At 41.2% G+C, this 23,721-nt stretch overlaps 1 protein-coding gene across 1 annotated transcript; it reads right to left on the bottom strand.

The window, feature by feature from the left end:
• Window positions 1-11,552: 11,552 nt before the first annotated feature.
• LOC141252131 (uncharacterized) lies at window positions 11,553-12,005 on the bottom strand. The gene has a single exon (XM_073670466.1). The coding sequence runs from the start codon at window positions 12,003-12,005 to the stop codon at window positions 11,553-11,555; it is 453 nt and encodes a 150-aa protein (XP_073526567.1).
• Between the last annotated feature and the right edge of the window lie 11,716 nt (window positions 12,006-23,721).

A 23,721-nucleotide genomic window follows, 5' to 3' on the forward strand; every position in this document is an offset into this window, starting at 1 on the left:
ATCTTCCTTGGGGTGTAAACGAAGTTAAAATGCGAAGAGAGAGGTCTTGCACCAATATCCTGTGATTGCATCATATAAACTGTCACTGCTCGCCAAAACATCGGGCGGAGCTTCATATATTCTCCTCTAGAAATTGTTTGACCCAAGGAAGAAGAGGAAGACGAAAACCGGCCTCCATTGCTTGTTTGCTAATCGCGAACCAACCATCATAGTGATATGCCATCTTGCAACCCTCTGGCCGAAGCGCGAAGGTGGTACCCTTAGGGAATGGATAGGTACTAGCTATTTTTTCAACTTTGCGAGGGTAAGAACTGAACACGCCCCAGCAAACTCGTTCCCCAGGTCTTTCGGTCTATAGCCGAAGATACGTCCGGTGTAGATCTGCACTGGGGGACACTTGTCCTTATAACCCTTCGGGATTTCAATTAGAGGATTCGTGAGAGTAGAAGTACCCGGTCTAAGAGACACTAACGCTTGCGATCCTTGCGCGAAGGCTGTACGCAAAGGGGAGGCGTCCTGATCGGTACCCGATGAAGAAGCGCCAGACGAAGAAGTCGAACGCAAAGTGTTTGATGGAGTAGAACATATAAGCATAAGTTAGTTCACAGGAACTTGATAAACCCGACAGATTCTCGTGAAAAGTCATTTAAGGAAAATCTAAAACTTACGTGAAAACATTTATCAGTCCCGAGAAAAAACCAAGAGGCTCATTTGCGAAACTAGGAAGGCCAAAGGTCAGGGTTAAAGGAATTTTCCTCCTGACACCTCGGGATAAGTGAGGAGGTGAAACGGCGGAAACCGTGTTTTGAGAGGAGAAGAATTTGATAAGGTGACATTTACGATGTGATAGCTAAAAAGAAGTTGAAGCGACCGATAAGAAGAAGAGCGGTGATGGGGGTTGGAGAACAAAATCCCCTTGAAATTCCCGGAAAGTCCAAAGATAAGAGGATCTCCGCATTTCCGGCGTCTCTCCCCCACCTCGACGACCTTCCTCACCCTCGCCGGAGTGATTAATACGTGGGGTAAAAATATGAAGATATGAAGAGTGTAAATCTAGAAAAAAAAAGGAGTACTAACCGGACATGGCGGTCGGAGATATTAGCGGAGGTGTAGGAGGTGGAATGGAGAATCCACGGTGCCAGCAACGAGCCAGTGCAACAAGGACGATCACCGGAGAGGAGAAAGGTCGCCGGAGAAGGTGAGTAACTTGAGAGTTTTCTGTGGAAAGAAGGAAGAGTGAGAGGAGAAGTGAGAAAATAGACGCCGATCCTCATATATATAGTACAATGAAAGGGTCAAAGGCCGACAAATCAAAAGAAGACACGTGCCAGAAGAGAAAAATCATAGTTTATGCGCATCCTCAGCTATGTGAACGGTCCAAACGCGTAGCCTAAGCTTTCCATGTGTTCACACAGCTTAGGGGGGTGGATGTTGGACCCCGAATGAGAGGCCCATTAGAATGAAGGGTAGCCAGGCCCAAATGGAGGAATATCCCAAAGCCTAGTTACTATTCATGCCTGTAAATAGGGGTTTGGAAAGAAATGACTAATCACTGTTCACTCTTGCCATTTATAGATATCCGAGAGCTCTCTTTTCTCGCTTCGCATACACGAACGCCCTAACCCTCGACACTGCACTCTTCCTTCGCGAACCATTTCTCCCTCATTTTCCCTGCCTCACACAATTTATATTACCTTTTTACTTCGTATATTTCCATTTTCACGAATGAACTCTAACTTGAGCGTCGGAGAGTCAAATTTATAGGCCTCCCACCTCTGGGTTTGATGCGCAGGTACACGAAGTCAAAACCCACACGAAGATCATCATTTAACCTTCACGGAGAGTAATTCTCCATCAACAATCAAGCAATCTCAAGCTCTTCGCGTAGAGTGTTGACTACACAAAATTTCCCGGATTCCAACACGCTCAATAAATTCTTTACTGTATTTGCTTATAGGTGATCACCAAGCAATTCATCTCCATGCGTGGAACCTTCGTCTTCAATGGCATAGACCACAAATCTCAACTTTTGTGATTATAAATCTTTAACCAGGGGTTTCCCTCCATGATTTTTTCTCGAAATCTGTACCTTCACGTGTTTAATAAAACATTACAGAGGTGGAGAATCTGTTATCTAAGCATCCTAGTGATCTGTGGGAAATTGCAATCATAGGTTTAAGCAGTTTCTATACTTAAAACAAGATCATATGCATAACTTGAATATCATACTAGAAACACAATTAACGTTTCATCAATACATAAGACATTGATTTTTGTAACCGCAGATTATGAACAAAGTTTAATACGTGAATGCGCATGTGCTTTATTAACCCTCTAACTCCCTTTTTTCACCGTTACTATTTCTTTATTTATGTTATTTATGTTGATCAAAAGAAATTAATTACAGAATTGAGAGAAACATACACTTATTTAATACCCCTCTCTTCATCTTGGTCTTCAACACAACCCATATCAACACAATTCAACACCTTCTCTATCTCTCTTCAGTCATGGATACAGGTGCAGAACAAGCTAACTTTCCCTCACCGATCCCAATATCAGCCCTGGACAAGTTCTTGAGCCACTTATCCCCGACGTCGAGCCCACAATTTGCTCCGACAATAGAAGACCAGGAGATGGAGATGAGGCCTTCGGTGAATTCAATTCCTTGGATGGATACTTCAGCATGACGTCACCTCCTCTGCCTCCTTCAACCTCAAGGCTCTTCCCATTGTTGAAAGACCAATTCGATCAACAACAACAAAATGGAATCGTGCGATCGGCTAATGTCATGAAATATGGTAGGACGTAGTCCTTCTAACTTCCTTACCAAAGGCCAATGGACAGAAGATGAAGACAACTACTACAATTTCATTGTTTTGATTGAATCATCATATTTATTTGTTCGCTTTTAAATTAAATCAGATTTTTGTTTCTTTATCTAAATTAAACATCGTTTTAGCAAATAGAATTATCATTGTAATTTTTCATTAGCCTCTAATCATTAGTTATAAAGAAATATTATTGACAGTTAGAGACTTTTTAAATTATGAAAATGTCTGATATATTATCGGTATTATATTATAATTGAAGGATTTTTAATTATTAGTAGATTATTTTTAAATAGAAAGCAGTAAAATGAAAAATCATCCTAATTTGTAATTGCATGTCACCAAAAAATAATCTTTTTATTAATCCCTGAAAATCTGACTAATTATACCTATTCCCTTATTTGGATCATAAAATTTAGCGCACTGAGTGAACTCGTGGAGGATCTTGGGATTGGGAAATGGGCTATGATTGGTGAAAATTTGACCGAAAGGACTGGAAAACAATGTCGTGAACGTTGGCAAAACCATCTTTGCCCTGATATTAAGGTCAAATTTCTCCCCTTCTCGATCGATTAACTGATCTTGTTCATTTCACTTGAACTGTCGTAGTTTTGTATCGATTAGAATTCTGGGTCAGTAAAATTTTGATGTCAAATCGAAATACGGTTTGAGTTCTCTTTCATCACTAGCGGACAAATAATTATATATCTTAATCTTGAACACTTATAGATTAGATAATTCCATAATGTAGAATAGTAGAGCATGAATGTCATGTTGAAATGGGATGTGACTTAATATTTATCACTTGTTGACGTGATCATCTTATATTATACTCCCTCCTCGTAATATAGGTCCCTGGAGCATTCTAGATAGAACTTAACAATAATTTCTTATGTCAAAATTATCCCTACAATCTTACTATTTTAATAAACCTATTTTCCTATTTAGGAGTACACTACTATTACCTTATTAGAAATAAAACTCATATCAATGAAAAAATCTTTAAATAAGGGGTATTATATAAATATACCTGATTAAGTGTTGCTTATAGGAACTAGCTACTAGTATCTATAACTTATAATCTCTCAATTTTAATGATAACAAACATCTTTATATACTAATGTCTAACTTGAGTGAGTTATTGCAGGATAACAATAGGCCTTTGAGCAAAATATATCATTTGAGCAAAGAAATTAACGAGCTTAAGTTAGGAAGCTGAAGCGCCTTATGGGAATCAAGCGAGTAGAGAAATAAAGCACTGAAAGCGCTTCACAAGAACGTAGGAAACCGAGTTATGGAGTTAGGGAACCGAGTGATGGATGTAGGGAACCGAGTAATGGATGTTCCAAATAACACAAGGGAGTGATGCGCTTAAGGGAACCGAGTGAAAGGATGGGAACCGAGCGCGTAAAAGAGGACATATATCGTTAAGATGCTATAAAAGGAAAGATAGATTTACCAGAGATCTCCTAGATTCGTAATCTAGGTTGTTACAACTACTTTGTTATCTTTGATATTCAGTTATTATTCATTGTTTTATTTATTGTTTTTATCTAGATTTTCGTAGATTAGTTTCCGGAGATTATGTCTTTAGTATAAATAGTTTAGATTATTGTTTTAGAAAAGGTGTTCGTCGCAAGAAGTTATCTTTGTTGATTTAGAGTTTACGCAATATCTAGGAGAGTTTAGAGTCTAACTAAGAACTGTGTGTTCGCCTTGAAGTTGTAAACTCTAGTAGAATCAATAAAGAAAATCGTTTTGGTGATCTCTGTTCTTAAAGTTCTTAATCTTATTCCGCACAAAAGATACAATATTTAGTTAGATTAAGTACTCAAATCACACAATCCACAATTGGTATCAGAGTAGGATCCGATTTCATAACGATGACGAAGAAAGGAGAATTCAATCTAAGGATGTCCTTGAACAAACCTCATCAGCTTCTTGAACGGGAGCTTGACTGGTGGCTAGGAGTTCATACAACGTTCATTCAAACCCAAGACTACTAGTATAGGAAGATTATCGAGCTTGGCGATGAAGTGCATCCGGAATTGAAGGAGAGGAAAGATTAGCAACCTGGGCACTATGCCAAGATGGAGAACAATTCAAAAGCTCGATAGCTTATTCTATGTGGACTCACACAAACAGACATCAACAAGGTCATTGGCATACCAACGACCAAGGATATGTGGGAAGCCATCATCTCCATTCACAAAGGTAGTGAAGATCAAAAGGACACCAGAAAATTCATTCTTGAAAGAGAGTTCCAAGCATTCAAGCAACTCCTTGGTGAAAGCGTGTTCGCGTGCTAATCCCGGTTCACCATCTTGGTGAACAAATTAAGAGTTGCTGGTGTATAGATTGATGCTTGGGAGAATACACTAGCCATCGTCTATTGTGGATCGTGAAGTACTTAGTCTAACTAAAGATCAAATCTTTTGTGCCGAATATAGACTAAGAACAAGTAAACACTTCAATTCCAAAACGTTGGTTGATTTGATTTCTCTTGAAACTTACAACAACTAGGCGAACACACAGTTCTTAGTTTCTCTCAACTCTCCTAGCTATTTCTTAAGCTCTAAATCAAGATGAACTCTCTCTCTCTAGTTTGACAACCACCGTGTAAGGATGATAAACTAAACTACTTATACTATGGCATAATCACCGGGAACTAATTACCTAAAAGCAAGTGAATAATAATAAATAAAGTATTAAATCTAAACTAGCCGAATATAATGACAAACTAGCTTCAACTGTTAAGATCTCGAATCTGGTAAATCTCTTGGCGAATCAACTCTTTCCTTCTTTAGCTCTATTTCCTTCTTTAGCTTCAAGGAAGATCTCTTTCCATAAATACGCGCTCGGTCCCCTTGAGCGCCTTCGGTCCCCTTGAGCGCATCCTCCTTTTGTAGTGCGTCACACTGTACAGCTCGATCCTTCATTCTTGAAGTTCGGTCCCCTTCAGTATCCTTCGGTTCCCTTGCTCCTAGTTAAGCTCCTTGAGAGCTAGTCTTCTCGCTGAACTCGCTCTTGTCTCTTCTCTTAAGCTCGTTGTTTTCCACGCTTTAGCTTCCTAAGTAACTCAAAGGCCTATCGATATCCTGTGATATCTCACTCAATACACATATAGTTTGTTATCATTAAAACTAAGGCATTATCAGTTGTGCGAACTAAGGGGCTAGTTCATACAACTAACAATTTCCCCTTTTAAAATGATGACAAACTTAGAATCCTGGAATAGGCATATTATAGAGCTGAGATAAGAAGTAGCTTTCAATTCCCCCTTAATCAATGAACAAGTAATAAGCATCGCCCTTTAACTCCATATGTTCTAGTTCCCCCTAAGTTAAATAACTCTTATGCCTGTAATATTCCCCTTTTTGACATCATGTAAAAAGGAATGCGCAATATTAATCAAGGGAAACTAAGTGTAGCACGTGCGTGCCTTCCAGAGGAATGAGTAAGTGATATGAAAGAAATTGCAATAAGTCTAGCCCTATCTCAGTACGCACTAGAGTAAGCAGATAAGTGAACCAAAAACTAGCAATTCATTGATAAAATTGAAGAGCACATAGAGAAGCAGCCAAAAAGACCAAAAAATGACAAGAATTTTAGAGGAGCTTGGGATTTCTAAGAGGCCCTAAGGGAACTGAGACTACATCTACTCCCACTAGTATTCATCCTGGTAGTCACAAGTCTCTTGTATGGGTCCGATAATGAGTGCCTTTACATGATGAAGATGCCAGTCGATCAAGCGCTTAAGCCCGGATAGGTGCCGATTCTTCTGAAGTACAACTTCCAAGGTACGGTGCTGAATTTCTTCTGAGCTCATGCTCGGCGGCAGCAGGGGCTTAGACTCCTTCAAGGGGCTCTTCATTCTGCGAGGTCTGGATTCAGATCTGGAAGGGGCTGAGGTTTCAGGCTTTGGTTTGGGCTCGGGATTAGGCCTAGGCTCAGATCTGGGAGTAGAGCCAAGTAGGAGCTTCTCATCCAGCGCATCCATATTGGTGTGCTTGAGTAGCCTGCGCAACCCAGTTTCATTGAGAATACTCTCGCATGACGTCTCCTTGGTCGGCTTGTAGATCCCCAACTCTAGCATGAGATTCTTGACTATGTGGGGGTAGGGAAGCGCGTGGTTCTTATGCATCTTCACCGTCAGGATATGGGAGAGGATGAGTCGCGACGTGTCTATTAGACTCCCTTCGATGACTTCTCGGAGGAGACACGCGTCAGGGATGTTGACGGTATCGCGCTTCTCTTGGCGCGGGATGATGTTGTGCAACATTATGTAGTGAAGGAGCTTTGTACCGAAGCCCAGCATGCACGTCTTGATCTCCTTGGGACGCAGCTTCCCCACCAGCAGTTCCAGCATCTCGCCCTTTCTAGAGGGCCAGTTCTTCTTCGGAAGAGACGCGTACCCTTCGCCTGTTGGGAGGTCGAGCACCTTCTCCATCAGCTTGACGTTCAGTGTCTTGGGCTCGTCTCCCCAAGGAATGTGGGCCACAGAATATAGCTGGCCAGTGCTCGGGGTCATGACAGCGAGAGCGTTGTAGAACTTTCTCACCTCTTCATAGTCAATGGCGAAGGGCTCCACCTCGAGCTCGGACCATCAAGTGCGCTCGAGGGAGGCGACGGCGGCGGCTACGTCAAACTCTACAAGGCTGAGGCTGGACCAGAATCCTTGGCCAATGATTAGGGGCTCGATGAGGACTCTGGTCGAGAAGTTGCCATGAGCGGGAGGGAGACTGAGGGACTCGCCACTTTCAGGCAGGGCGATCGTCTTCTGGCATTTCTGGGTTGTGGAGGAGGGCGTGATGGCTAAGGCTCATTTGATGGGGGGTCTCAGGTGGTGGAGAGGGAGGAGTAGTGAGAGCAAGGGCGGTGGATGTGACGTCAGGCTAGTGATGAGTGGATTCGTCGTGTTTGGAAACGGAGGGAGTGTGCTCGGTGGAGTCGGTGGAGGTGACAGGATGAATAACTGGGGTTGTCTGGTCTTCCTCCATTGGTGCTGAAGAGTTGGAGTGAGCAATAGGTGAGGGCTGAGGGCTAGACACTTTCTCTGGAATGGGAGAGAGAGGCTTTTGGTGGTGCTGTATCAGGGAGAGCTGGTGTGGTGGAGGAGGAAGGGGCAACATGGGCGGCCCTTTGGAGCTCTCCATGAACTCCTGGAATTTGAGGAATTCGGCCCATTTGGCGGGGTCCATGTTCATTGGTTTGGCCACTATTGTGTTTGAGAGAGTGGGAGTTGGAGAGTATTGAAAGGGAGTGTGATGACGAGTTGTAGGTTTTGAACGTAGAGTGCTTGGGAGAGAGAGTTTAAGAAGAGTGAATAGTTGCAGAGGTGGTGAAAGGGGGTCTAAATCTGTTCGAAGGGGCTATTTATGGATAGGATCAAACGGTCGAATCACAACGACCTTTAGTCAGATTTGGAACGGCGCCTCGTTTATTGTAGATGCAAGTGAACATTGGTAGGCTGGCGAGTAATGAGTGCCTAGAAGATAGTCGACCGTTGAGACCCTTGGTCCCTAAGATTCAATCGGTCCCCATACTCAGTTCCTGAAGTTATCTGCGCTTGACTCTAATCTGTGTTACTCGGTCCCCAAGGACATGTAGCTCAAAAATTGTGCTTGTGATCTCTTCTACTTACTCGGTCCCCATACTAGGACGTACTGTGTCTCAGTTCCCATTCTCAGTAGGATAAATCAACTCACTTTAGCACATAGTAAACTCACAACACAAAGGGACATAAAAGCTCTTTTAAAAACAAGAAGTGATAATCATATATGGGTAGGCTTTTTGTCATCTCAATGAATACTTCCAGTTGTGGCTTATATGGTCATAGGGAACATAACATTAAGATCAAGGCTAAGGGACTGGCCTATAAGCACAAATCATATCTGATGGGCTTGATTATGAGGTTAAGAAGCGATAATCGTGCATATATATAAGGGCTTGAAAATGAATAGCATGCAAATGGATCAAGTTTTAGCAAGCAATAGTGCAATCCTAGAGAGGGCCTAACTAAGCATTTATCATTTAGCATCACACGAAGCATGCGAAGGACGAATACCCCTAAGAGTATAGGCTAGGTTCGCGCACGTGTTAGTCCTAGGTTCCCAAGATTAAAAGGAGCACTGAATTTACACAAGATCAAGGGAGAAGGCTTACGTGCAAGGAGATGCTTAATGAAAGGGTATCAAGCCCAAGAGAAGTCTTAGCTTGATGAACGGTTCCTTGTTCAAGGCCTTGGTGAAAATGTCTGCTATTTGATCCTCAGTTCTACAATGGGTGAGCTCGATGTGCTTCTTCTCCACATTATCTCTAAGGAAGTGATGACACACGTTAATGTGCTTGGTTCGAGAGTGGTGCACATGATTCTTTGAGATGTTGATCGCACTTGTGTTGTCACACCTTATTTCAATCAAGCCCATCGAGATTCCGAAGTCAGTGAGTTGTTGCCTGAGCCATAGGAGTTGAGCACAACAAGAAGCGGTTGTTATGTATTCAGCCTCGGTGGTAGACATAGCTACTGAGTTCTGTTTGCGAGAGCCCCATGAAACGAGACAAGGGCCTAGAAATTGTGCCATACCTGAGGTGCTCTTTCGATGAACTAGATATCCCGCATAGTCAGCATCTGTGTATCCAACAAGGGTAAAATCGCAGTTCTTAGGGTACCATAAACAAAGATTATCAGTCCCTTTTAGATAACGAAGGGTACGCTTGATGATGGCGACGTGTGACTCCCTTGGATTGGATTAGAAACATGCACACAAGCTCACTGCAAAAACAATATCGGGCCTAGAGGCAGTTAAGTACATTAAGGATCCTACCATACCTTTATAGAGTGTTTCACTCTCCTTGGGGCCGTTAAGGTATGCGTCTAACTTAGTGCATGTGGACACTGGAGTGTGAAGGGGCTTGCAATTGTCCATTCCAAACTTCTTTATGATCTCCCTTAGATACTTTTGTTGATGAATTTGAATACCTTCAGCCTTTTGCACCACTTGCAGTCTAACCCTATCATGCTCATGTTGAACTTGCTACTCGTCACGTCTTTGAATTTCTCTACAAGCGACATGTTAGTTGAACAAAAAATAATATCATCATCATATACCTGAACCACTAGGATGTCGCCTTTATGTTCCTGGATGAAGAGCGTCTTGTCGATTGTTCCCCTCTTGTAGTTGTTGGCGAGGAGGTACTCAGAGAGTCACTCATACCATTCCCTTGGTACTTCCTTTATCCCATAGAGGTCCTTGTCCAGGAAATAAAAGTGCTCTGGGTGATTCGAGTCTTCAAAGGGTGGGGGCTGCTTCACGTACACTTCTTCATTGAGCACACCATTGAGAAAAGTCGTCTTCACATTCATTTGAAAGAGCTTGAAGCCCTTGTGCGAAGCGAAGGCAATAAGAAGTCAAATGGCCTCTAATCTAGCAACTGGGACGTAGGTCTCGTCATAATCGATCCCTTCTTTTTGGTTGTACCCTTGTGCTACCAGACGTGCTTTGTTTCTGACCACAACTCCTGAATCATCGAGCTTGTTGTGAAAGACCCAATGAGTGCCTATGATGGTGCGATTGGAGGGCTTAGGAACAGGGCGCCACACTTTGTTTTGCTTGAATTCATGAAGATCTTCTTGCATGGCAGCCACCCAATCTGGATCGAGGATGGCTTCTTTGATATTCTTAGGCTCAGTGAGAGAGACGAATGCATTGAAGGCACAAAGGATGGTTTCCTCAGTTGTTTCATCAAGTGCTTCAATGATTGTCTCTGGAGGAGCTAGTCGAGCTACACGAGAGCGAGTGTGAATCCCAGAATGGACTGGGTGAGCATGTTTGTTGGAGGATGAGCACTTTGTTGTTGAAAAGCTCTAGTGGGAGGCTCTGTGTTCTAATCAATGTATGAGGTAGAAGGCCCTTTGTTATCACTATCTGAGTCAGGGAATGAGGGAACTGAGGCTATATACGGAGGGGCTAGTGGGTTTAAGGCTTTATGAGGAGGTGCTTGATCGATATCTGAAGGGGATTCAAAGGAGGCAACTTCTGGGAATGGATCGGAAGTGTTTGTCAAGGAAGTGAGAAAGGCGCTTTCATCAAACACTATGTGTATGCTCTCCTCAAAGGTTCTTGTTCTTTGGTTGAAGACCTTGTACGCTTTGCTTGCTGGAACATAGCCAAAAAAGATGGCTTCATCACTTTGTGCATCAAACTTGCCTACATTATCTTTCCCATTGTTCAGTACGTAGCACTTGCATCCAAATACCCTAAAATGAGATATGCTTGGATGATATCCCTTGATCAGCTCGTAGAGAGTCTGGCCTAGAGAAGGGCATAGAAGAGCTCTGTTGGTGATGTAGCATGCACTGTTCACCACTTCATCCCATAGAGAGGGAGTGACACCACTTTGAATAAGCATGGTGCGCGCCATCTCTACTAGCGTTCGATTCTTTCTTTCAACCACTTCGTTCTATTATGGTGTCCTAGGAGCTGAGAAGTTGTGAGCAATTCCTCTTTCAACGCAGTAGCTCAGCATTTCTCCATTCTCAAATTCAGTTCCATGATCAGATCTTATAGAGCGCACCTTTAGAGATAGAGAATTCTTGAGTAGGGCGACCAGCTCTATGAAGATCGAGGAGGCTTGATCCTTTGAGCGCAGAAATAAGGTCCACGCGAACCTAGAGTAGTCATCAACGATCACAAATATATAGCGTGCTCCACCAGGAGTTTAAATGCGCATTGGGCCACAGAGGTCCATCTGAAGAAGCTCAAGGGGCTTCTTTGTTGTGACGTTCTTCTTGTCTTTGAATGAGGTTCGGACTTGTTTCCCCTTAACACAATTAACACAGTGTGTCAAGTTGTCTATCTTGATGAGAGGTAGACCACGAACTAGCTCCTTTGCACGCAGCTTACGTAGAAGATAAAAATTTACGTGCCCTAGTCGTTGATGCCATAATTCCATTTGATCTTCAATAGTAGCGAGACAGATGTGACCTTTTGGGATGAAGCTGGAGTCAAAGATGTAAGTGATGTTGACTCGCTTCCCCCTTAGGGTGATCTCCCCAATGGCATTTCTCACAAGACACTTAGAGGTAGTGAAGGTCACTTTGTTTGGTCCCTCGTCACAGAGTTGAGCTACGCTTAAGAGGTTGTAGCGAAGGCTTTCCACAAAATTCACCATCTAGATCTCTATCTTGTCATTTAGATGTACCTTCCCGTGTCCAGTGATTTCTCTAGCTCTCTTGTCGCCAAACGATATGCTTCCATCGTCATATACTTGAAAACTTTGTAATCTTTCCTTGTCTCCAGTCATGTGACATGAGCAGCCACTGTCTATGTACCATTTGCTCTCGCTGCTCAAGTTTTCCTGTAAATAAGCAATCAAACTTTTGGAACCCATTGAAGCTCAGCTTTCTTGGGTGGATTAGTTTTCTGGTTAGTATAAGGAGAAGTAATACGATTGAGCCTTTGGCCTTTAGATGAAGAGGCAGTCGCTAGATAAGAAGCTTCATTCAAGCTACTCACTTCGCATGTAGCGCGAGTGGGTGACTTGTATGCCTTTTTACTTAGCGCTTGCTTCTTCTTGCAAGAGTGTATAGTGTGACCATTGTTACCACAAAACATGCACCATTCGTTGTACTTCACATAACCATATTTGCCTTTTCCAGGTCTAAAGGGCTTCCTATCCTTAATCTTAGGATCTATTGTGTTTGTGGCATTCCCTTTGGCTTGGCTCACATACATCTTATTAGCCCTTTCCCCATGAAACCAGTGATTGTCATTCCCTACTGGTTGTTCAAGTGCCTTAACCTTTTTCTCTAGGAATTCATTCTTGTTTCTACATATTTGAAGGGCCTTGTCTAAGGTTTCAGCTTTTTCACTTAACACTCTGGTGAGGTTTTCACTAGCACTTGAGCACTTGGAGGAGTCTACGTCATATACTAATCCAGGTCTAGCTTTTACAAAGACAGTTTGATTCACGGTTTTCTCATTAACAGATTTAGTTAATTCGGGGATCTTAGTGAGAATTAGCCCTAAGTCGCTTTCTACCTTGAGTTCTAGGTCCTTTAACGATCCCCCTTGAGGTTGCTTACCCTTGCAGCCCTCGCAGGATTTTGTCATCAGACTCAGTTCCCTAGATTTTACTAAGGCCTTCTCTTTCTCAGCTAGCCTAGTGGATAGGTCAAGACATTCACTACGTAGTTCAGTAACTTCCTCTTCATATTCAGTGACTTGAGATTCTAAGGCTTCACTGTCCTCTAGTAGCCCCTTAATCATATTAATAAGGTCTTTCTTTTCAAGCATATTCAAGCGATTAGGAAAGGAGTCAGGAGTTTTACCTCAGAGGTGAGAGCCTCTGCCTTGGCCATGAGACATTTGCCTCGAAATCCTTCGTGAAGGTCAGCTTCATCATCTTCTTCTCCCCAAGCTGAGAAAAGCGCCATCTTCTCAGTGGCCTCTACCTTTGGGTTAGTGCACGTCTTGGCCAGATGCCGCTTGTCTTGGCAGTTATAGCTGTATACTCCTTGAGATCGCGCTTGGATGAAGATGATGCTTCACCTGGTCCAGCTCTCTTCTTGAACCATTTCTTAACCATCTTAGTCATAAGTGGATTTCTGTATCATCGTCCTCGTCTTCTTCACCGTCATTGATGTCCATTTTTTCAAGCACCTTCGTGAGCTTCAGCGTTGTTCCAGTGGCTTCTCTTATCTTGAGTCCCTTTAGCGAATCAACGTTCTCTTGGTCGAAGAACTTGCCAAATATGTCTACGACTGAAAGCTTCTTCCAATCTGATGACATGAGTGCGATTCTTCGAGTGAGCTCGAATTTATCGCTCATAGTGTAGATGACAGCCAGTGTCTGCTCAGGGGCTGGAATGGTTACACCAGAGGCCGTTAGCTTGTTGACCAGAATGGTGAAGCGCGATTGGCAGGCTGACACGCTTTCCCCAGGGAGTTGTTTGAAGGATTGAAACACCCTTTGAAGCGTGAACTTTCTGGTGTCCTTCTGATCTTCTCTTCCTCTGTGTATGGTGATGATAGCTTCCCACATGTCTTTGGCAGTTGGAATGCCAATGACTTTGTCAATATCCATGCGAGAGAGTCCACACAGAATCAGTTGTCGAGCTTTGGAATTTTTCTCCATCTTGGCATAGTGCTCTAGTTACCAATCCTTTCTATCCTTCAGTTCTGGAAGCACTTCGTCACCAAGTTCAGTGATCTTCCAGCATTGGTAGTCTTGGGTTTGGATGAAAGTCGTGTGAACTCCCATCCACCAATCAAGTTCTCCTTCTCGAAGCTGGTGAGGTTTTTTGAGTGACATGCCGAGGTTGAACTCTGAGTTCTTCATTGCCATAGTGGAATTGGATCCTGCTCTGATACGAATTGTGGATCGTGAAGTACTTAGTCTAACTAAAGATCAAATCTTTTGTGCGGAATATAGACTAAGAACAAGTAAACACTTCAATTCCAAAACATTAGTTGATTTGATTTCTCTTGAAACTTACACCAACTAGGCGAACACACAGTTCTTAGTTTCTCTTAACTCTCCTAGCTATTGCCTAAGATCTAAATCAAGATGAACTCTCTCTCTCTAGTTCGACAACCACAGTATAAGGATGATAAACTAAACTACTTATACTATGACATAATCACCGGGAAATAATTACCTAAAAGCAAGTGAATAATAATAAATGAAGTATTATATCTAAAATAGCCGAATATAATGACAAACTAGCTTCAACTGTTAAGATCTTGAATCTGGTAAATCTCTTGGTGAATCAACTCTTTCCTTCTTTAGATCTATTTCCTTCTTTACCTTCAAGGAAGATCTCTTTCCATAAATACGCGCTTGGTCCCCTTGAGCATCTTCTGTCCCCTTGAGCGCGTCCTCCTTGTGTAGCACGTCACTCTGTGTAGCTCGATCCTTCACTCTTAAAGTTCGGTCCCCTTCGGTTCCCTTGCTCCTAGTTAAGCGCCTTGAGCGCTAGTCTTCTTGCTGAACTCACTCTTGTCTCTTCTCTTCAGCTCGTTGTTTTCCACGCTTTAGCTTCCTAAGTAACTCAAAGGCCTATCGATTTCCTGCGATATCTCACTCAATACACATATTAGTTCATAAAGTAGTTTCTTATCATTAAAACTAACTCATTATAATTTGTACGAACTAAGGGGCTAGTTCATACAACTAACATCTATGCAATGACCGATAAGTTCGAGCTCACCCGAAGAATTGGTCTAATGTCTCCGAATTGCAAGAAGCTCTCATTGGTCAACATATTTGGCAAGTCATTCGACCAAGAGAACGCAAATATGAGGAAGGGCTTAGATACTAAAGAAGTCGTTGGAACTGCTTTGAAGTTTACAAATGTTCTAGAGAAGATGGACATCGATGATGGTAAAGAGGAAGAGGACGATGACAAGGAAGTCTCCCTCGTGACAAAGATGGTCAATAAATGGTTCTAGAAAAAGGCTGGTCAAGGAGAATCATCATCCACAGCAAAGCGAGATCTCAAGGAGTACACTTGCTATAATTGCCAGGAAAAGGGGCATCTTTCTAAGACATTCACCAACCCTAAGGTCAAATTATCTAAAAAGAAAGCACTTTTCTTGGCATTGGGAGAAGAAGATGATGAAGTTGGCCTCTATGAAGGCCAATCTCTTATGGCTGATAAAGAGGCTCTTGCTCCTGAGGTAAAATCTTCTGACCCTTTTCCTATTCGTCTCAATTTGCTAGAAAAGAAAGAGCTTATCAACATTATTAAGGGCTTGTTACAAGATACTGAAACTCCAGAGTCATAAATCAATGAATATGAAGAGAAAGTCAAGGATCTACGTAGTGAGTGTTTGGATTTGTCTACTAGGTTAGCTAACAAGGAAAAGACCTTAGTAAAGTCTAGTGAACTGAGCCTAATGACTAAAACCTGCGAGGGATGCAGTTGTAAGCAGCCTCAAGGGGAACTATCTAAGGACTTTCACTCAAAGGTAGAAAGAGACTTATGAATCATCCTTAATAAACTCACCGATCTAACTGAATCTATTAATAAGAACATGGTTAATTAAATTGTATTTGTTAGATCTAGAACTGGACTAGGATATGACTAGGATAGGGATTCCTCTAAGGGCTCTAGCGCCAATGAGAAGCTTACTAGAGAATTAACGGAAAAAGTTGAGACCTTAGATAAATCCCTTCAAACTTGTAGAAGCAAAAATGAATTTCTAGAGAAAAAGGTAAAGGCACTTGAACAATCACCAAGGGACACTAGTTGCTGGTTCCAAGGGGGAAAGGCTCATAAGATGTATGTGAGCCAAGCCCAAGGGAACTCAGTAAACAAATTAGATCCTAAGCTTAAGGATAAAATGCTCTTCAGACCTAGAAAGGGCAAGTACGGTTATGTCAAATACAATGAATGGTGTAGGTTTTGTGGTAATAATGGTCATACTGTACATAGCTACAAGAAGAAGCATGCTCTAAGTAACAAGCCATACAATTCACCCGCTCACAATACACATGAAGTGCTTGATTTGAATGACGCTTCTTATTTTGAACATGTTCCTTCAACCAAAGGCTAAAAATGAGTCAATAATCATTCTTCTAATGTGAACAAGAAAGCTAATCCACCCAGAAAAGCTGATCTTCAATGGGTTCGAAAAGTTTGATTGCTTCATTGTAGGTAAAATTGAGCAGCGAGAACAAATGGTACATAAATAGTGGCTGCTCATGTCACATGACCGGAGACAAGAAAAGATTGCGAAGGTTTCAGGAACTATGATGGTGGAAGCATATCATTTGGTGACAAAAGAGCTAGAGAGATTACAAGACATGGAAAGGTGCTTCTGAATGATAAAATAGAGATTCAAATGGTGAGCTTTGTGGAAAGCATTCTCCATAATCTATTGAGTGTTGCTCAGCTTTGCAATGAGGGACCAAATAAAGTCACTTTTACTACCTCCAAGTGCTTTCTGAGGAACGCTGCAAATGAAATTATCTTAAAGGGAAAGCGAGTCAATGGCACTTACATATTAGACCCTAGTTACATCTCTAAGAGTGACCTTTGCTTGGCTACTATAGAAGATCAAACCGCATTGTGGCATCAAAGACTTGGGCATGTCAATCTACATCTCCTACACAAGATTCGTGCGAAAGAGTTGGTCCCTGGTTTACCTCCTATCAAGATAGAGAATATGACACATTGTGCTAATTGTGTCAAGGGAAAACAAGTCAGAAGCTCATTCAAGCCAAAGTCAGATATCACAACCAAGAAGCCCCTTGAGCTTCTTCACATGGACCTCTGTGGACCTATGCCTATTCAAAGCCCTGTTAGAGCATGTTACATGTGATTGTTGATGACTTCTCTAGATTCACAAGGACACTCTTTTTGCGTTCTAAAGATCAAGTCTTCACTCGCTTCACTGAGCTCGTTACTTTGCTTGAGAACTCCCTATCACTACAAGTGTGCTCCATTCGTTCAGACCATGGTACTAAATTTGAGAACAGCTAGATGCTTAGCTACAACATTGAAAGAGGTATAAGCCATAATTTCTCAGCCCCTAGGATTCTAAAAACGGAGTCGTTGAAAGGAAGAACAGAATCTTAGTGGAGATGGTGAGAACAATGCTACTTGGAAATGGAGTTTCTTCATCATTTTGGGCTAAAGCGGTGAAAACAGCTTGCTACATCATCAATAGGGCTCTTCAACACCATACGCTCGCTAAAACCCCATACAAGCTGATCAAAGGATACCCTCCCAGCATCTCCCATTTCAAGGACTTTGGACACAAGTGCTTTGTGCTCAACAACGGAAAGGATAATTTGGGAAAATTTTATGCAAGAAGTGATGAATCCATCTTCCTTGGCTATGTTCCAGCGAGTAAGGCATATAAGGTGTTTAATCAAAGAACTAGAACCTATGAGGAGAGAATACACGTGGTGTTCAATCAAGGCATTTTCCATTCACCGACGTCTAACACTGCAGATCCATTCCTCGAAGTCGTGCTCTCAGAAGCTTCTTCAAAAAGCTCTCAAGCACCTTCTTCTAGAGCCTTAAATCCACTCCCCTCCATTTACAGCCTCAGCTCTCATAGCATGCAACTCAGACAGTGACAGCGATGTGCCCTCTCACTCCTACATAGTTCCCATCACAACCCCTCCTACTAGAGTCTTCCAGAAACAAGGCGCTCATCCTCTAGGGAACATGATCACTCCCTTACACTCAGGAGTGCATACTAGCTCAAGAGTTGCTTTAGAGGCTCGTCCATAGGCAATCACCGAAGAACTTGAAGAACCCACTTCAGAGACTAATCTATTCGCCTTCAACGCCTTTGTCTCCCTCACCGAGCTTAAGAACATCAAAGAAGCCATCCTTGATCCAGATTGGGTGGCCGCTATGCAAGAAGAGCTTCATGAGTTCAAACTAAATAAAGTCTGGTATCTAGTTCCTAAGCCCTCCAATCGTACTATCATTGGAACTCGCTGGATCTTTATAAACAAGCTCGATGACTCAGGTGTTGTGGTAAGAAACAGAGCTCGCCTTGTGGCTCAAGGATACAACCATAAAATAGGGAATTGACTATAATGAGACCTATGCTTCAGCCGCTCGTCTAGAGGACATTCGTCTTTTGATAGCCTTCGCCTCTCACAAGGGTTGCAAGATATTCCAAATGGATGTGAGGACGGCCTTTCTTAATGGAGTTCTCAACGAGGCCTAGACAAGGCACTATATGGCTTGAAGCAAGCACCAAGGGCATGATATGATTGTCTTTCTGCGTACCTCCTTGAAAATAACTAAAAAAGGGGGATGATTGACAAGACGCTCTACATTCAAGAACACAAGGGCGACATTCTTGTGGTTCAGGTATACGTAGATGATATTATTTTTTTCTCCACTCACCTGTCACTTGTAGATAAATTCAAGAATGTGATGAGTAGCAAGTTCAACATGAGCATGATCAGGGAACTGAACTTCTTTCTCGGCCTTTAAGTGGTACAAAAGGTTAAAGGCATACAAATCCATCAACAAAAGTACTTAAGGGAGATAATAAAGAAGTTTGAAATGGAGAATAATAAGCCCCTTCACACCCAGGTGTCCGCATGGACTAAGCTTGATGCTGACCTCAATGGCCCCAAGACTAACGAGACGCTCTATCAAGGTATGGTTGGATCATTGATGTACTTAACCGCCTCCAAGCCTGATATTGTGTTTGCAGTGAGCACATGTGCAAGATTTAAATCCGATCCAAGGGAGTCGAATGTCACTATCATCAAGCGAATCTTTCGCTACTTAAAAGGGACTGACAATTTATGTTTACGATATCGTAAGAACTGCGATTTTACCCTTGTGGGATATACAGATGTTGACTATGTAGGTTACTTAGTTGATCGAAAGAGCACCTCAGGTATAGATCAATTCTTAGGCCCTTGGCTTGTTTCTCGGGGATCACTAAAGCAACACTCAGTAGCTGTGTCCACCACCGAGGCGGAATACATATCGGTTGCTTCATGTTGTGATCAACTCCTATGGATCAAGCAATAACTAAACGACTTTGGTATTACTATAGGCTCTCTCGAAATAAGATGTGACAACACACGTGCTATCAACATCTCAAAGAACCATGTGCACCACTCTCGAACTAAACACATTGATGTTCGTCATCACATCCTTCGAGACCATGTGGAGAAGAACAACATGGAGCTTCCCGATTGTAGAACCAAGGATCAAGTAGCTGACATTTTCACCAAGGCCCTGAACAAGGAACCATTTATCAAACTAAGGCTACACTTGGGATTGACCCCCCTTATTAAGAATCTCCCTTTCATTGTAAGCTCCTTCCTTCTTGACTCCTTAAACTTCATGCTTCTTTTCAACTTGGGAATTTAAGTCTATTATGTGCGCTAACCTAGCCTATAATCTTAGGGGTATTTGTCTCTTGCATGTTCTGTGTGATGCTTATTGCTAAACGCTTGTTAGGCCCTTACAGGATTGTACTATTGCTTGCTAAAATTTGATACCTTTGCAAGCTCTCTTTTTCAAGCCTTGATAAATAAATACAATGATCGCTTCTTAACCATATCATCAAGTCCCCCAGATATAATTTGTGTTTATAAGCTAGTCCCTTAGTCTTGATCTTTACGTTTCGTTCCCTATGACCACTAGTCCACACTTGGGAATATTCACTTAGATGTCAAAGAGCCTTCCTAATTATTCTTAGCACATGTTTATTTAAAGATCTATGAAGTCCGTTTGTGTGTTTGAATTTATTTAAATGCTTAAGCTAGTAAATATATCCCGCTGAGAATAGGAACTGATACACAACGCCTAATATGTTGGGGACCGAGTTTTCTGAGTAAGTAACAAGCGCAGATTTGATGGGAACTGAACATGGGGATTGACATATTTATAGAAAAAGCAATAAAACGGTCGTAAAGAAAATTATGATAGAGCTCGGCATCTACAAGCCAGCAAAAGAAATACCCCATGATTGCATCATCATTGTGAACAAGCTAAGGCGTCTGTTAAAAGAAAAATAAATAAAATGCTAGTCTGGAAGTCCCTCCCAGAAGCTCAAACAAGCCGCCTCAACGGCTGAGCAGCACCAGAGCCCAACCAAGTCCCTTCTCCCGCAAAACCTATGCCCATCTGAGATCCAACTCTGCACATTAGAGGCCGTGCTTCAACTGAACAAGCACATGATCGGCATCCAAAGGATGGTCGATTGGCATCTTCACCATATAGAGGCCCTCATGGTAGGCCCATTGAAAGAAGATTATCTAATCGACTTTGATGATGAATAGTGTCCTTGAATCAATTCTCTTTCTCAGCATCTTAGGGCTCCCTAGAAATCCAAAATCTGTTGAAAACTCTTTATGTACTTTTTGCTCTTATTACTTGTGCTTGTCTGCTTATTAATATATTAAGTATGCTTTTGATTAGATGCGTGCTTGCTCTAGTTTGTAGTGAGAAATGACTTCCTTGTTTGTTTTCTTATGCATCACTTAATCATTCCTCTAGAGAGCATGCACTTACTATACTTAGTTTCCTTTATTTAATATTAAGCTTGGCCTTTTAGATGATGTCAAAAGGTGGAATAGTACATGCATAGGAGATATTTGATTAAGGGGGGAACTAGCCCTTGCGGTAAGTTCAAAGGGCGATATATGCTAGTTGTTCACAAATTAAGGGGTAATCAAAACTATTTCCTACTCAATCCCTTTGGCTAGATTTTTATATCTAAGCCAAGATTCTATGTTTGTCATCATTAAAAAGGGGGAAATTGTTGGTTATACGAACTAGTTACTAGTATCTATAACTTATAATCTCTCAATTTTAATGATAACAAACATCTTTATATACTATGTCTACCTTGAGTGAGTAATTGCTGGATAACAATAGGCCTTTGAGGAAAATAAGTCATTTGAGCAAAGAAATTAACGAGTTTAAGGTAGGAAGCTGAAACACCTTAAGGGAGTCAAGCGAGTAGAGAAATAAAGTGTTGCAAGCGCTTCACGAAAATGAAGGGAACCGAGTGATGGATGTAGGGAACCAAGTAATGGATGTTCCAAATAACACAAGGGAGTGATGCGCTTAAGGGACTCGAGTGAAAGGATGGGAACCGAGCGCGTATAAGAGGAAAGATATCTTTAAGCTGCTATAAAATGAAAGATAGATTTATAGATCTCCTAGATTCGTAATCTAGGTTGTTAGAGCTACTTTGTTATCTTTGATATTCAGTTACAATTTAATGTTTTATTTATTGTTTTAAACTAGCTCTTTTTAGATTAGTTCCCGACGATTATGACTTTAGCATAAATAGTTTAGATTATCGATTTAGAAAAGGTGGTTCGTCCCAAGAAGTTATCTTTGTTGATTTAGAGTTTAGGCAGTATCTAGGAAAGTTTAGGGACAAACAAAGAACTATTGTTCACCTTGTAGTTGTAAACTCTAGTAGAATCAATAAACAAAATCGTTTTGATAATCATTATTCTTAAATTTCTTAACCTTATTCCACTCAAAAGATACAATCTTTAGTTAGATTAAGGTATTCAAATCACACGATCCACATTAAGATATCTATGTAAAAAGGAAGTACATGCATATTTGGGGAAAAGTGGATGAAAATGCTTATAAGACATATAGTATGATACAAAGTAAATTACTAAATCTTAACTTTTCTTGTCCCATGAATTTTTCTTTGTTGGATCAAAATATTTGAAAAGGTTGCAAAATATTGAAAAGGTTGCAGAAATAGAAAAGGAAGTACATGCATATTTTCCTTCGGGAACAAGTGGGTTGAGATAGCGAAGAAGATCCCTGGAAGGTCCGATAACTCAATCAAGAATCATTGGAAAGCAACGAAGAGAAGGCATAATTCCAAGTGAAAGAGCAAGAAATTAGTTGACGTGAGAATGAGAAAGGCAAAGAGTTGTGTGTTGCAAGACTACATCAAGAAACTCATGAATGTCGACCATAGTGAAGACCACCCAGATACCAACTCATCTTCATGCTTGATCGTGGTTGCGATGATGAGATCTTCTCCATGCAAAATATGTTCAAGGATGTCAATATGAATCACCATAGTGCTCCTCAACAACTAACGTACGATGATCAAGTCAACTTAGTGATCGTGAACGATCCTATTGATCATACTATATGGCTCAAGCAATAATTGAAGAAGAAGTCGTTATGGACGTCGATCCAAATAACAAGGCTACAGAGTCCAAACCTCTCTCCTCATACCTTCACATGGATTAACAACTTGAAGAGGTTGGCTACTTTGGTTCAAGTCTATTTTCGTGCTTGACTAACGAGGAGGGGTACAACTTCAATTGCAATGAAAGAAATGAGGAGAAAATGGAGACGATGAACTACAAGAATTATCCAGAAAGTGAGGATAGTCAGCCATTTGGTTGTCCTCTTGGGAGCTAAATCTCGGCTAGGCTTCAATAAGTGTGTGATGGAGTTGCTTGTTTAAATTATTGTGTGTTTCTTTTATTTAGCGTCGTCTTTTATTTTTATCCTTGGTTTTATTTAACATGGTCGAATTGATTAAAATAAATTGTTTTTATATTTTTATCGGTTTCTCTATTATGTGTTCATGGGTACACAAATAAGCTAACCAAAATGGAAGAAAAAACATTTTTACTAATCCTATGGGCAGATTAATAAACCAATTACAATAAAAATATAATTATTTTTTAATTATTCATATCTACTTTTAGTTAACTTATTTTGTATCCATGAATATACCGTACATAATTAAAAAACCTACTTTTTTATTTGAACATTGTTGATCTGGATTAATTATCTAGAAATAGGTCAATTGTGGATCGAATGTCCTACTCTTTGGTTCAATTTAGTTGAAGTGGGTTCAGAAGACTAGTGTTGAAAATTTACATTGGAAATTAAAAACTTGAAGATAGTAAGTTAATAGAAGTTGGACACTGTGAAATTTCATGCATTTATAACATTATTTAACTTTGGGCACCATATAGAGCATAATTTAAGGGATGTTCTGATCCGATCCTTATAATTGCTCAATCAGTTTCTACCTTTGTACTCCGTAATTTTTTTTACCGAAAAATGACATACTAATCATCAACTCTCTCGTATCCTAATATACTATAATTTTAGATTTTTCACCACTTTACTCATTAATACCTTATAAACCTAATTTAATGATATAGTTCAAATCCTTGGTATACCTTCTTTTAGTTTGCCTCTTACAATTCTCATATAAGAATATAATTTGCAGAATCAAACAACTGAAACTCACCCACACTCTATATTTCTTTCTTTCATCTCCTCCCTCGGCATCTACCCTAAATCTATCTTCATCACTGGCGATGACAGTCACACAACTCATTGGAGGTCATATCGTAGTTTGTATGTCGATCCCTTTCGTTGT

Source organism: Phyllobates terribilis, unplaced genomic scaffold, assembly GCF_046119375.1.
Source record: "Phyllobates terribilis strain yellow unplaced genomic scaffold, ASM4611937v1 Scaffold_8193__1_contigs__length_32111, whole genome shotgun sequence".
NCBI classification, from domain to species: domain Eukaryota; kingdom Metazoa; phylum Chordata; class Amphibia; order Anura; family Dendrobatidae; genus Phyllobates; species Phyllobates terribilis.

Excerpts from the sequence above, each read along its gene's own strand:
- LOC141252131 (XM_073670466.1), bottom strand. The coding sequence starts at position 12,005 with ATGGTGAATTTTGTGGAAAGCCTTCGCTACAACCTCTTAAGCGTAGCT.